The sequence below is a fragment of the Miscanthus floridulus genome, chromosome 8 (genome assembly GCF_019320115.1).
Source record: "Miscanthus floridulus cultivar M001 chromosome 8, ASM1932011v1, whole genome shotgun sequence".
Lineage (NCBI taxonomy): Eukaryota > Viridiplantae > Streptophyta > Magnoliopsida > Poales > Poaceae > Miscanthus > Miscanthus floridulus.
In genome coordinates, this window is record NC_089587.1 from 174,284,106 (window position 1) to 174,296,317 (window position 12,212).

The 12,212-nt window shown below is 47.9% G+C and overlaps 2 protein-coding genes across 2 annotated transcripts; one reads left to right on the top strand and one right to left on the bottom strand.

Moving 5' to 3' along the window:
* Nucleotides 1-4,543: 4,543 nt before the first annotated feature.
* LOC136474055 (uncharacterized) lies at nucleotides 4,544-5,407 on the top strand. Its single transcript, XM_066471672.1, has one exon. The coding sequence runs from the start codon at nucleotides 5,048-5,050 to the stop codon at nucleotides 5,369-5,371; it is 324 nt and encodes a 107-aa protein (XP_066327769.1). The 5' UTR covers nucleotides 4,544-5,047; the 3' UTR covers nucleotides 5,372-5,407.
* Nucleotides 5,408-8,589: 3,182 nt separating this feature from the next.
* On the bottom strand, nucleotides 8,590-10,299 carry LOC136477566 (uncharacterized). The gene is made up of 4 exons (XM_066475770.1): nucleotides 9,807-10,299; nucleotides 9,498-9,668; nucleotides 9,291-9,392; nucleotides 8,590-8,938 (listed from the first exon to the last, which is right to left on the bottom strand). The coding sequence occupies exons 1-3, from the start codon at nucleotides 10,282-10,284 to the stop codon at nucleotides 9,295-9,297; spliced, it is 747 nt and encodes a 248-aa protein (XP_066331867.1). The 5' UTR covers nucleotides 10,285-10,299; the 3' UTR covers nucleotides 8,590-8,938; nucleotides 9,291-9,294.
* Between the last annotated feature and the right edge of the window lie 1,913 nt (nucleotides 10,300-12,212).

Sequence of the window (12,212 nt, forward strand, 5' to 3'; positions counted from 1 at the left end):
TCAAAAGCGCGCTTCAAATCACTTCGAAGGGAAAGGACACCATTAGACCCTGGCATCTTAAGCAATAGGTACGGGTAGTGTGGTATCGCCATGAATTTTGCTAGTGCTGGGCGCCCGAGGATTGCGTGATATGATGAATCGAAGTCTGCAACTTCAAACTTGATGAACTCTGTTCGGTAGTTTGAGGGAGTTCCAAAAGTAACTGGTAGAGTGATTTGTCCAAGTGGCATGGCTGCCTTGCCGGGTACTATCCCATAAAAGGGGTGCTCATTGGAGTAATCATCCCGGCGAGTTGTAGTCCCATCTTCCTTAGCGTTTCTGAAAAAATGATGTTGAGTTCGGCTCCCCCATCGATTAGTACTTTTGTGACAGTCATACCGGCGATAGTTGGATCTAGAACCAGTGGGTAATGGCCTATGTTTCCTACGCTAGTCCATTGGTCTTCTCTTAAAAACTAGATTGGATACTATGACCAATTGAGATATCTTGGAGTAGCAGGTTCTGCTGCCATGATGGTTCGTACAGCTAGCTTTTCTTGATGTTTGCTTCTAGAATCTGGGGCCCTAGCGAAGATCACTGCTACTGTCCCCCTAGATTTTTGGAATCCCTTGTCTTCGTGGTTGTCTTCATCTTTTTCTGATTGTCTTCTTTAGTGTTTACCTTATTATCTTTTCTTGTGTATCGATCGTTGAAGGTGTAGCAATTTCCGATGGTGTGATTTCCTTTAGGGTGCCAGATGCAATGCATGTTTTCAATGTCGTCATACCTTTTGGGTTTAGAAAACTTCCTAGATTTGTCAACCACCGCTACGGTGTTGTCTGGTCCATGTTTTCTTTCCTGATGTCTGATGTTTCGATGATTTTGCTTGTCTGGGTTGTCTTGGTTGTTTCTATCCGGGAACCTTTCTCGTGTCTTCTCCTCTACAGTAATCATCTTTTCTACTGTGCGTCTAAATTCTTCATTGTTTCTCGGGTTTTCTTTGCAGAAGTCCTGAAATTGCCACCTAGCCATGATTCCATGAGAGAAAGCTTCGATTACTTCTCGTTCGGTGATGTCATGTACTTGAGCACGTAGTTCGCCAAATCGTCGATAGTAATTTCTGAGACTTTTGCCTCCTTTCTGCTTGAGTCCTTTTAATTCTGCGTGGGTGATGGGGTGCGTAATGATACCCGTGAAATTTTCATAGAAAACTCTTTGCAAGAACTCACAATTTCTGATTGACCCTGGATTTAATTTGTCGAACCATTGGAGGGGCATGGTTTCTAGAGCCATGGGAAAGAACAAGGTCTTGATATCGTCGTCTCCTCTGGCTAGTTCAATCGACTGTGAGTAAATCCTAAGCCACTGCCTTGGTTCGGTCTTGCCATCATATTTAGAGTGGTTGGACGGCTTGAACTTGTGAGGTAGTCGTATTGAAGCAAGTCTGTTTGCAAAACAGGGGAATCTATCGTGCGTTCCGGCTTCTGTGTATTCTGATTCAGCACCTCCTTCTAGCCAACTATTGTCTTGGTGAGAGTAGTTCTGCGGGGTTGTCTAAATAGGTACTTTGCTTCTGGTCTTTCTTGGTTGTTCGACTCGGTAGTCTTGATAATGGTCCCTTCTACTTTCTCTGTTGTGACTTCCACTTGATCCGAGTCTCTCAAAAGTGGACTTCCTTTGATTTTGATCTTCCTACCCGTGAGATGTTGACCTGGCAGGTAGTCTTGAGCGGGTCCTTCCGTCGTGCGTCCTTAGGGCAGTTGACCGGAGAAGGTCCCAGAGCTGTTCCTGTCTTTCACTGGGATGTGAGGTCGCTCTGAGTTCTTCTATTGCTTCTCGGATCCTATTGTAGGGTGTATTCGCCGTGCGTCTTTCTTTGACTTCTTGCTCTGATTTTCTTCTATTGTACTCGGCCAGATCTAATTCATATCTGATACAAGCTTCCTTGCGTTGCCTAGCACGGTGTTGGCGTCCTTGTTTTAATTTGTTTCTTCTTTCTCTGGCTTGCTTCTGATTCTCGGTCTCACCATTGTGCCCCTGGATAAAGGGTGATATGTTGGACTCAGATTCATCTGATGACCTGGTGTCAGGTGCTTCTGGGGGGACCAATGGTGATCGAGGATGTCGAACCATGAACACTTCTCGTGCGTGAATTGTTCTGTTATCGACGTCGGTTTCCACACTGTCGTAGTCGTTGATAACTTTAGTAGAGGCTTCAAGGTCACAGATCGAATCTCCTTCTTGGTAGGGTAGAATTGATGTTGTCGTCGTGCCGACTAGTCGGGTACCGCTATCCTTAGGAACAGAACCTGGCCAGTGGACGATGCAGTCTTAAGATGTTATAGTTAGTACGAGACCTTCTTGAGCTCCTTTTAGTGGCATTCTAAGCACCGGATCGAGGGATCCTTCAGGTCGTGCCTGATAAGATTTTGCCATGTTGTGGAGTCCGAACGGAAAAGGACCTGACTTCTTGAAAGGATTCTGAGTGTTCTCCGAGTTGTATTCTCGATAGGCCAAAGCCACGTTCTGGAACCCTGCCGGAAAAGAATTTGGTTTCTCGAAAGAACTCGGATAAGACTCCATCTCGGATGCGGAGCCTGAGTTTGAGTTGGATGCGCAAAGTCGCGAAATCTGAGTTGGATCGGACATCACGAGCTGCGCGAATCTTCCGGCGAGTTGATCTGTCGTAGTCGTCGAAATAGAAAGGTCTTCATGGTGATCCGAATCTTCGAGGAGACGGCTTTGGAGCTTGCCATCATCGCCTGCCTCGCAGATCCATGAATCGAAGATGAAGGTTGATCCCGTCGAGAAGATCATGTTGTCGAGGTCCGTCGAGCTCTCGGATGCAAATTCGCCGAAAGCCCCTACCTGGCGCGCCAGCTGTCGATGTTTCACCACCGATAGCCTACCACGGGGGTACCTAGGACAGTTTGTTCGGACTTCAGCGTATGCAGAACTCGACGGTAAACGCAAGAGACAGTCGATTTATCCTGGTTTGGGCCCTCGACCGTGATCGAGTAATAGCCCTACGTCCAGTCGGCGTTAGCCTTTGCATTAGATTGATAAGTGTTGTCTCTCTAGGAATCCCGCCCTCCTTTATATAGTCAGGAGGCCAGAGTCCTAGTCGGTTTACAATGAGAGTTCCTAGTAGGATTACAGAATAATACTACTACTAAGATTACATGGAAAGAATCCTAGTTAGACTAGATCTTCTCCCTTCCTTGAGGAGTATCCCGTGGGTCCCGCATCGACAGGGGGCTAACCAACCAACGGCTCAGTCCGGCCCCGAGGTCATGGAGCTTGAATAGGATCCAACGACAGAGCCTAACCCTCTAGTTGACTGGAGAACGCTCATGACGGTGTACACCGGCGTGTCCAATGACCACCCCAAACCTACCACTCTCGGCCCTTCTTTGCCAGATCCAGATGGGCAGCGCCCTAGGGGTGGCGGTACCACCAGACAATGGGTGGCGGTGCCACGCAGGCTCCAAACCCCTTCCCCAAGTTGCAAATTCTTTCGTGTTTTGTTCCACGGCAACTTAGAGCAACTTTCCGCAAGCGAGGCTAACTCTCAAAGTGTTTTCTCAAAACATGTTAGAGTCAAGTTAGCATTTCTCAAATTATTTTTGATAAATATTTTTGCTTGCTCTCCGATGTGCACTAGGCCTAAATGCAATGCATGAAGTCCAACACCTAGTGGCACTAGATGACCGAATTGTCTAGTTAAGAACCTCTCTTGATAGTACGACCATCTATCCTAAATGTGATCACACTCTCTATAGTGTCTTGATCACTAAAACAAAATCCCTAATTATACCTTTGCCTTGATCTCCATAGGGTTTTGTTTTTCTTTCTTCTTTTCCAAGTTGAGCACTTGATCATCATCACATGTGGCCATCTCATCATTTCATGTGATCAACATCACCATTTGGGTGCCACCATGTTCCTCACTTGGATTGCACCAACCTAGCTCATATCATCACTCATGATAAAGGTTAGTGCTTAGGTTTCATCAATTATCCAAAACCAAATTAGGGTTGTCATACGGTGTCCAAACAGCCCTACAAAACCATCAGAGGTATTATTTGAATAATATTATATGCTTTAAGAGTTATAATATCAGGTTTTATAGTTGAGAGGATTATGTAATCAACTCTTGATATTGTAGGGCGTTATATAGACTTTTTACTATTGTTTATCGACTCATAGACATGTGAGCACTCACTTAATATATGACGTTAGTGAAACCGCCTTAGACATTATTTAGATGGTTTTTTGTAGTTTAATAAGGTGTAAAATACATGGTTTTATATGTGAGGGGGTGAGGTAGACTACCACCGGCAGGAGGTTAAGTAGACTTTTTACTTTCAGAAAATCACATCATCGGATTAGTGTAGATTCATTTTTCTGTGAAACCCTATTTAGCAATTCCGGACTCTACCAAACATGTTATTGTGGCATCGATCTAAAGGCCCGCCCGGTCGATCCCACTACCGAGTAGTTCGTTATAGCTAGCTTAACCTGCTTTTCTTTAGCCAGGGTAGTGCTCCTCTCTCCCCACCACCACCACTATCTCTGCCTTGTCCTCCTCGACCTAGACCCTCTCGCTCCTGCGTCCTCTGCCTCTCTCTCGATCGTCTGTGTCCCGGCCTCCCCTGCTTCTCTCCTCTAGCATGCTCCCCTCCATATATATATATACATGTCCCACGGATGTTAGCTTGCTTCCATGAACTAGCTAATTAACCTGTCAAGCAGTCTCCCGCATAGCTAGCAGCAGAATCTATCCTCCTTGTATATATACTAGTACTAGGCTCTGGTCGACGATGGCGTGTCCGAGCCAAGGAAGATGACAGCAGAAGCTAGCAAACAGCATGAGTGGTGCCATGGACATGGTGCGAGCCGCGTGACCCAACAAACTACACACACCTAGGAGAGACCAGAGAGATTCAGAGCTCAGAAGCGCGCGTGCGTGCACGTAAGGATGTGCTGAGGAGGAAAAGAGAGGGCGGAGAGGGGAGAATTAAGGTTCTCGTACGTCTTTTTGCTGCTTGCCGGTCGGCCATCGATCATGTGGGGCCTGGTGCGGCAGGGCCTGCGATGGGGCCGGCGGCGGCGGACGGCGCGGGTGGTGGACGAGAGCGCGCTCGGTGCAGACGGCGACGTTGACGGTGGCGCCGCCGCTCCGCCGGCCGCTGGCGGCGCGGTGGCGGCGCCGACGCTAGGCAGCGCCCTGGCCAGGGCGCTGCTGGCGCTGGCGTGCGCCATCCGCTTCGACGGGGAGGACGTCGGCGCGACCGAGGAGGCGTGGGCCGCCACCGGGTGGCGACCGCGCGCCGACGAGGTCAGCCACCTCATGGTGCGCGAGAGCATGCGCTACGCCATCTACGCGTAGCCGTATATATACTCCGTACTTTGCAGAGTAGGATTATTCTACGTTCCTCTCTCTATATATATATATATATATATATATATATATATATATATATATATATATATATATATATATATATATATATACACGTATATATATATATATACGTATATCCATGCATGCATGTACCATTTGGGTTTGGGTATGTAGGTGTTAAACAACATATATGTACGTAGCAGGTTGAGATGGTGCATAGTGTATAGAGTACTGTATCTCATATTCTTGTACGCGGTGGTCCCCACTAGCTAGTCTACTAGTGTCTAGGACGGACAATAAAGTTCTGTGATGTGGAATCGTTGGCAAGGATAAGAAATCACCAAATTGCATGTCGAATTGGCACTCTATTCCTCCTCCGTGTCCATGTAATTCTTGGCCTTCTTTGGAGTTTTGTTTAGTTTTGGCATTCGGAACTTGGATTTCAGCTTTTGTATACATGAAGTTTCAGTGGTACAAAAATGCTCTTTCTTCTTCGAGAATACGGTCCGAAAATGATGTGCTACTATCTTTTCTTTTTGAAAGTAAAAAATGATGTGCAACTATCGCTATGACAGATCTTTGGGATGAAGAAAGACAAATTGACCGGACTTGCAATCTCAGAAGTTGTCCACAATTTTATTTCTAACAACAACAACAACAACAACAAAGCCTTCAAGTCCCAAACAAGTTGGTGTAGGCTAGAGTTGAAATCCAACAGAAGCAATAAGGTTCAGGCACGTGAATAGCTGTCTTCCAAGCACTCTTATCTAAGGCTAAGTCTTTGGGTATATTCCATCCTTTCAAGTCTTCTTTTATTGCCTCTACCCAAGTCAACTTCGGTCTTCCTCTGCCTCTCTTCACGTTACGGCTTAGGATTCCACTATGCACCGGTGCCTCTGGAGGTCTCCGTTGGACATGTCCAAACCATCTCAACCGGTGTTGGACAAGCTTTTCTTCAATTGATGCTACCCCTAATCTATCACGTATATCATCGTTCCGAACTCGATCCCTTCTTGTATGACCGCAAATCCAACGCAACATACGTATTTCCGCGACACTTATCTGTTGAACATGTCGTCTTTTCGTAGGCCAACATTCTGCACCATACAACATAGCAGGTCTAATCGCCGTCCTATAAAACTTGCCTTTTAGCTTCTGTGGTACCCTTTTGTCACATAGGACACCAGATGCTTGCCACCACTTCATCCACCCTGCTTTGATTCTATGGCTAACATCTTCATCAATATCTTTGTCTCTCTGTAGCATTGATCCTAAATATCGAAAGATATCATTCCTAGGCACTACTTGACCTAATTTGAGCTAATTAAACTGCTGCAAAAGCTTATTAGGTACTCAGACCAAGGACCAAAGGTAGGTTGGTCAAAATCTTTTGGTCTCGACCAAAAAGTAGAACCCTTTGCTCTGTTACTTTCTGTCCTCAATAATTCCTCTGCCGTACTGCAAAGAAGTTTTCAAAAATGTGTTTGCTCATGTTATCTTTAGAGCAAAGAAGTTGTATTTCCCATCAGACAGAGAACTTTGGCTACAAGGATTTGTGTAATCTTTGGGCTTTTTTTTTCCTTTTCATGTAACTTTTTTATTTATAACCAGTAATTGGAATTCACTCCTGTTTCATAAAACATAATTCGTGGACCGTTACATGTCGGCATGGCGAAGGTTACGCCAAACTCACCTCAGTTAGCAAAAAGGGTTAATGGTGTGCGCGTGGCAAAAAATTGTATTTTCATGATAAACCGTGCAAACTGTGTGTAATTTTGTGATAGTTTTACTGTAGGCGCATAAGTGTACTCTATTCAAATTTACTTGGATTGGAAACAATTTCAACATGAGCCCGCAGGTGATAGAATGTTCCTGAGCCTCGACTTGGGCAGCACCGCAGCAGATCAGATCAGATTTGACAGTGAAGGTACAGAGGTGTGAACCAAAACTGAACGGCTGTGCCAGAAGATCATCTGTTGCAGATCACTTGAGGCTTGAGCTGAGAAGCACCCCTAGTCTGAAGTCTGAACTGAACAGATTTGACGACCATGGTTGGTAGCTTCTATCTGTGGTGACTGGTGACTGGTGAGAGCATCATCACCATCATCATCATCGGTCACCAGTTCATGCGTAGTCTGTGCAAGCCAACAGGGCCCTCCAGAAAATCCACAGCAACCATCTTCCTGAATATACTAGTATGCGTTTGCAGACATACCGGATACGCGGATACGTGGCGCGATGATGATCACCGCATTTCCATCAACTTCCCAAATTTGTCAATGAGCATGAGTCATGCCGCAGCATGAGTCATTCAAAACTCCCCTTTACCAATGCAAGAATACTTCTGGATTCTGATTGTCTCCATGGATGGAATGCCTGATTCACCAACATCCACACATAGTGCTCGCTTAATTAGCTAGTGCTGCAGGTAGAAGTAGAACCTAAGGTGCAGCAGTGCAGGCAGAAAGTTCGTTGCAGCATGCATGGCGAATTGGTGATGGTGGCCAGCTAAACACGGACAGTATCTTCTTCCTCTGCTGCGTTCATGTCACAGGCTGCTGCCTGATTTGGCTGTGCAGGTGGGGCAGGGGCACGCAGCACGCACCATCTGCGGTGGAGCCATCGATAGCTTCACACAGAGCTAGATGCGCTTATGTGTGGTTGGTGGATCATATAGCCTCTGAGAATTGAGTTGATGATAAGACTCTGGATCAATCACAGGCTTCCAGATAAGGGAGGGTTAATGGCCTCGCCTACATACTCTGTCTCCTCCTTTCAGGCTTGGGATAAGGGTTAATGGAGAAAAGCCATTGCATTAGTCAACGCCCGAGCTACCTCCATTTGTCGGCGTCATCATGGTCATGGCACGAGTAAGCACAGCGAGCGCAGGTAATTGGTTTGTTGTTTCTGGGGTTGAGATGAGATGGATGAGGTGGTGGGGACGTAGGGGCAAAGGTGGCCAGCAGTGGCGGTTGGTGATCATACATTCCCAGCCCAGGTGAGGACAATATGGGGACAGCTTTGCCACTGCTTGAGAGGCATTGGTGCAAGGGTCAACCCTCAACAGGAAGATTTACTCTGTCATGTTATGGAATATGGATGTTGCATTACGTGTTGTCTCAAGTTGAGGAAAAATTGGACTCTGTTTTCTTCTGAAGGAGTTGGAAGGGTGACCCAGGGTTCAGTTCAGGTAGGACTTCGACTATTTGAGGTGTAGTGTATCATCGTTCAGAAACTTTAGATGGCAAAAGATGCTGACAACAGATTGAGCCAACAGCTTCTTCTAGTCCAAAGGATTTCACCGTTACATGGATCAGCAATGCTACTTCAGATTTGCCTTGATCTTCAGCGAAGTGACCTCATTTCTCCGTTACACCATTGCCTTGTCTGGAGTAGCTTCTTAGTTTCTCTCCTCGTTTCTTCTTTTTCGAAAATGTCTCCTCATTTCCTTGAGATCTCTGCCTTGGGTGTTGGGTCTCCAGTTATAGAATCCGATAAGGGACCGTACATGCTTCACGATGACACTGACGGTGGGGTATTTAGATCATCCATCTGCAGAGTAAGACGACGAGTTAGTAACTCAGAAGCATCCTAAAAAAAACGAACTCTATCAGACAACCTGCAACGAGGCTGAACAACAAAGACTGCCAAATTACCTAGAGGTTGCCCGTTACCTCAAAGACTGCCAAATTACCCAGAGGCGGGCAACCTCTGGCTAATTTGGCTGCCTTTGTTGTTCATATTGCATCATCAGATTGCGCACACGCAACGTCACCCAAGAATTGGAAACCATATCTCAATCTCGATGGAGATTCAGTACACACTCACTAGTGCGCCACGAGACCGAAGGAACGGAGGGGTTGTACATACAGGGAAAAAAAAGGAAAGAGAGAGGCACTCGCACCAGGCTACCACGGCGGCGCCGCCCCGCTAGTGGTGCTGCCGTTGGCGCCCAATCGGAGCGACTCCAGGACACGTTTTTCACCTGTCAGCACCTCGACCAGCCCTTGTCGATCCACAAAACAAAACAAAACAAAGAGACGGTGAGACGGATCGCAGTACCACGACGATTTTGCAATGTCGATGACTATGAGCCCCACTGACGGATTACCGTTAGTGTAGTCCCGGCAGTCGTGCTCCCCGACCACCAGGCCGGTCCGCCACCGCTCGCTGAACCTGCCGGCGGCGGCAACGGCGTCGTCGTCCCCGTCGCAGCAGCAGTGCCCGACGAGCCAGCACCGCCGGTCAGGGACCCTCCGCAGCGTCCTTCTACGAACCACGCCTGAACATCCATCCATCCATTGCAGTTGCAGGAGCAGGACAAATAAATCCTCGCCATGGCAGGACAGGACAGATAGGCTCTCGCCATGGCACGAATCAATCAATCAACCGCGAAGGAAGGCGAAGGGTTTTACCATACCAGGGATTTCTCTCCGGGACAGCACCGCGAGCGCGGCGAGGGCGTCCTCCGGGTCACGCGGCTGGAAATCGAACACCAGCGCCTGGGCCAGGGCCGGGTCGGGACGCAGGAGCACCATGAAGTGCTGCAGGTCCCACATGCCCAGCGAGTAGCCCGCCGACATCAGCAGCTGCGCGGGGCCCCTGGGCGCCCGCAGGGGCACCGCCGCCACGTACACGGCCGCGTGCGTCGCCGGCGTCGAGGCGGGAGGCGGCATGGATGGGCGACGGACAGGCAGAAGACGCGACGATTGGCTGCGGCCGCGCCGTGGCCACACGCGAAACCCGCGGTTGTCAGTGAACGCGGCGTAGCGTCCCCAACTCCCAACGGTGGGTGGATGGTGGCGCCCAGCCCAGCCGGTGGACGTCGCTCCTCCGCCGATGGCTGCTAGGGTACTGCTACTCTTCTCACTTGGCAGCTCTTGCGTGGCAAGTGGCATAATTGACTGCTCCAGTACAAATCTCCAATGTGCATTCCATAGTCCAATCCAATCACATCCTTTTCAGACTGCAGAACATAATGATTCACTGGAGATTACTGCTACTCTTCTCACATTCTGAATGAACGAATGCTCAGTTCGGTGAGATTGTAACACTACGAACTAGAATTTAGGCGACCAAAGTAGTGATTGACATGGCCCCGTTCGCGTGCCCTTAAACCCGGCTTAATATGCTTATTTTTTCATCCGGAATAGTATTTTTCTCTCACAAATTCCTCCGGCATTCCTCCAAACCATCCAGATTTCTCCAGAATTCAGACAAGCAATCAGTCACACGTCGTCGGGATACATGGACTAACAACCAGTTAGGCTACACTAAAATTAGCCCACTCATTTATATGGCCTAGGGCTAACTTGAGGTTAGTTCACTATTCAAAACAATGCCCTATATGTGAACTTAACGATATGGATTCAGACTTAGAGAAAGTCAAGTATTTGGTGCAAACTCCTCGCAAGAGAAAAAAAAAGGATTCAATGCAAACCCCCCTCAACACTACAAACGTGAAAATCTTACTAGAAAAAATATACTTCGAAGTATAAAAATTAAAAAAAATGAAATGATACATATCGATACGTAATGCATGTGTAAATGTACTTTGTTTTGCCAAGCTGACCTGATTCGGCGCTGCTGTGGCCACACGTGAAACATGGCATCATTTCCAATAAAAAATAAAAAAAATCCAAAGAGTAAAATGCAAAGGTGTCACGACACTGGTGACTGATGCCACTGAAGAAGATGACCGAAGAACTGATGATGGACCTGAAGGCAATACAGGATTGGAGGCGGCAAAGTCTGTCATCACGAAGAGGCCCAAAAGGGTGACCCAGCCCAGTTTGAAGTATGCCGGCCCAGACTGGGTGGCCCACGGATGATTAAGCCGTGTGGAATCCGAACTCTGTAGAAACGTTAACTAGCTTCTAAGAGCAAGGGAGAGGGAGGAAGGAAGAAGACGGTAGTGGCCGGCTGTGCCGGAGGTCTCGGAGGCGAGCGGTAGCTCGATCTCTATAAACGAATCCTGCACCAAAAGCGGGCTAACGGATAGGGCCACGTAGTCCGTTAGCCCGCTGGCCGTGCGATCCAGCAAACTTGCGATGTTGTCCGTTCGATTGCGGATCGATTTGGTCCCTGCTCGTTTCTTTCTCAACCCAAAACCTCGCGAACTTTCTCGGGTTCGTCCGTCGAGCGAAGCACGGGCGGCAGCCATCAGCGAGGCGGCGCAGCCCGTGGGCGAGCTGAGCGCGGCCCCGCAAGCGAGCCGGACACGGCCACTACCGCGCACCACAAGAGCGGGAACCCTCTGCCCTCCGCCCACCTCGAAGGTGCCGGCGTCCGCCCTCCGCCCGCTGCGTCGCCTAGATCTGGGCACAAAAAACCGAGAACCGAACCGAACTAACCGGAACAGAAACCGAAATAACCGAAACCGAACTATTCAGTCCCAGATTCGGTTCCAGGTTCTCAGGAACCGAAATTATTACGGTTTATTCGGTTCCAGCACTCGGTTAACCGAATGGACCTGAAATAACCGAACTATGTAAAGGCCCCTAGAATATGGCTTGAATATTGCTCTATGAATATTTGAGAGAACAATAATATATATGTGTTGTATTGTTGTTTTATGCTGCATTGTTGTTTAAATTGTCCCTTTTGACTGCATGAAAATCAGGCAAAATGCTGCCGAAAGTTATAATTGAATGGGCTGTTTTTGGTTCCTGAAAAATTCGGTTCCATCGGTTAGAATCGAAACCGAACCGAATTACCCGCAACCGAAATTTCTCGGTTGCGTATTTTGAAAGTAATCGATCGGTCATCGGTTTCGGTTAACCGAAAGCCGAGACTGAGCGTCGCTTGCGGCCCACCGGCGTTTGTC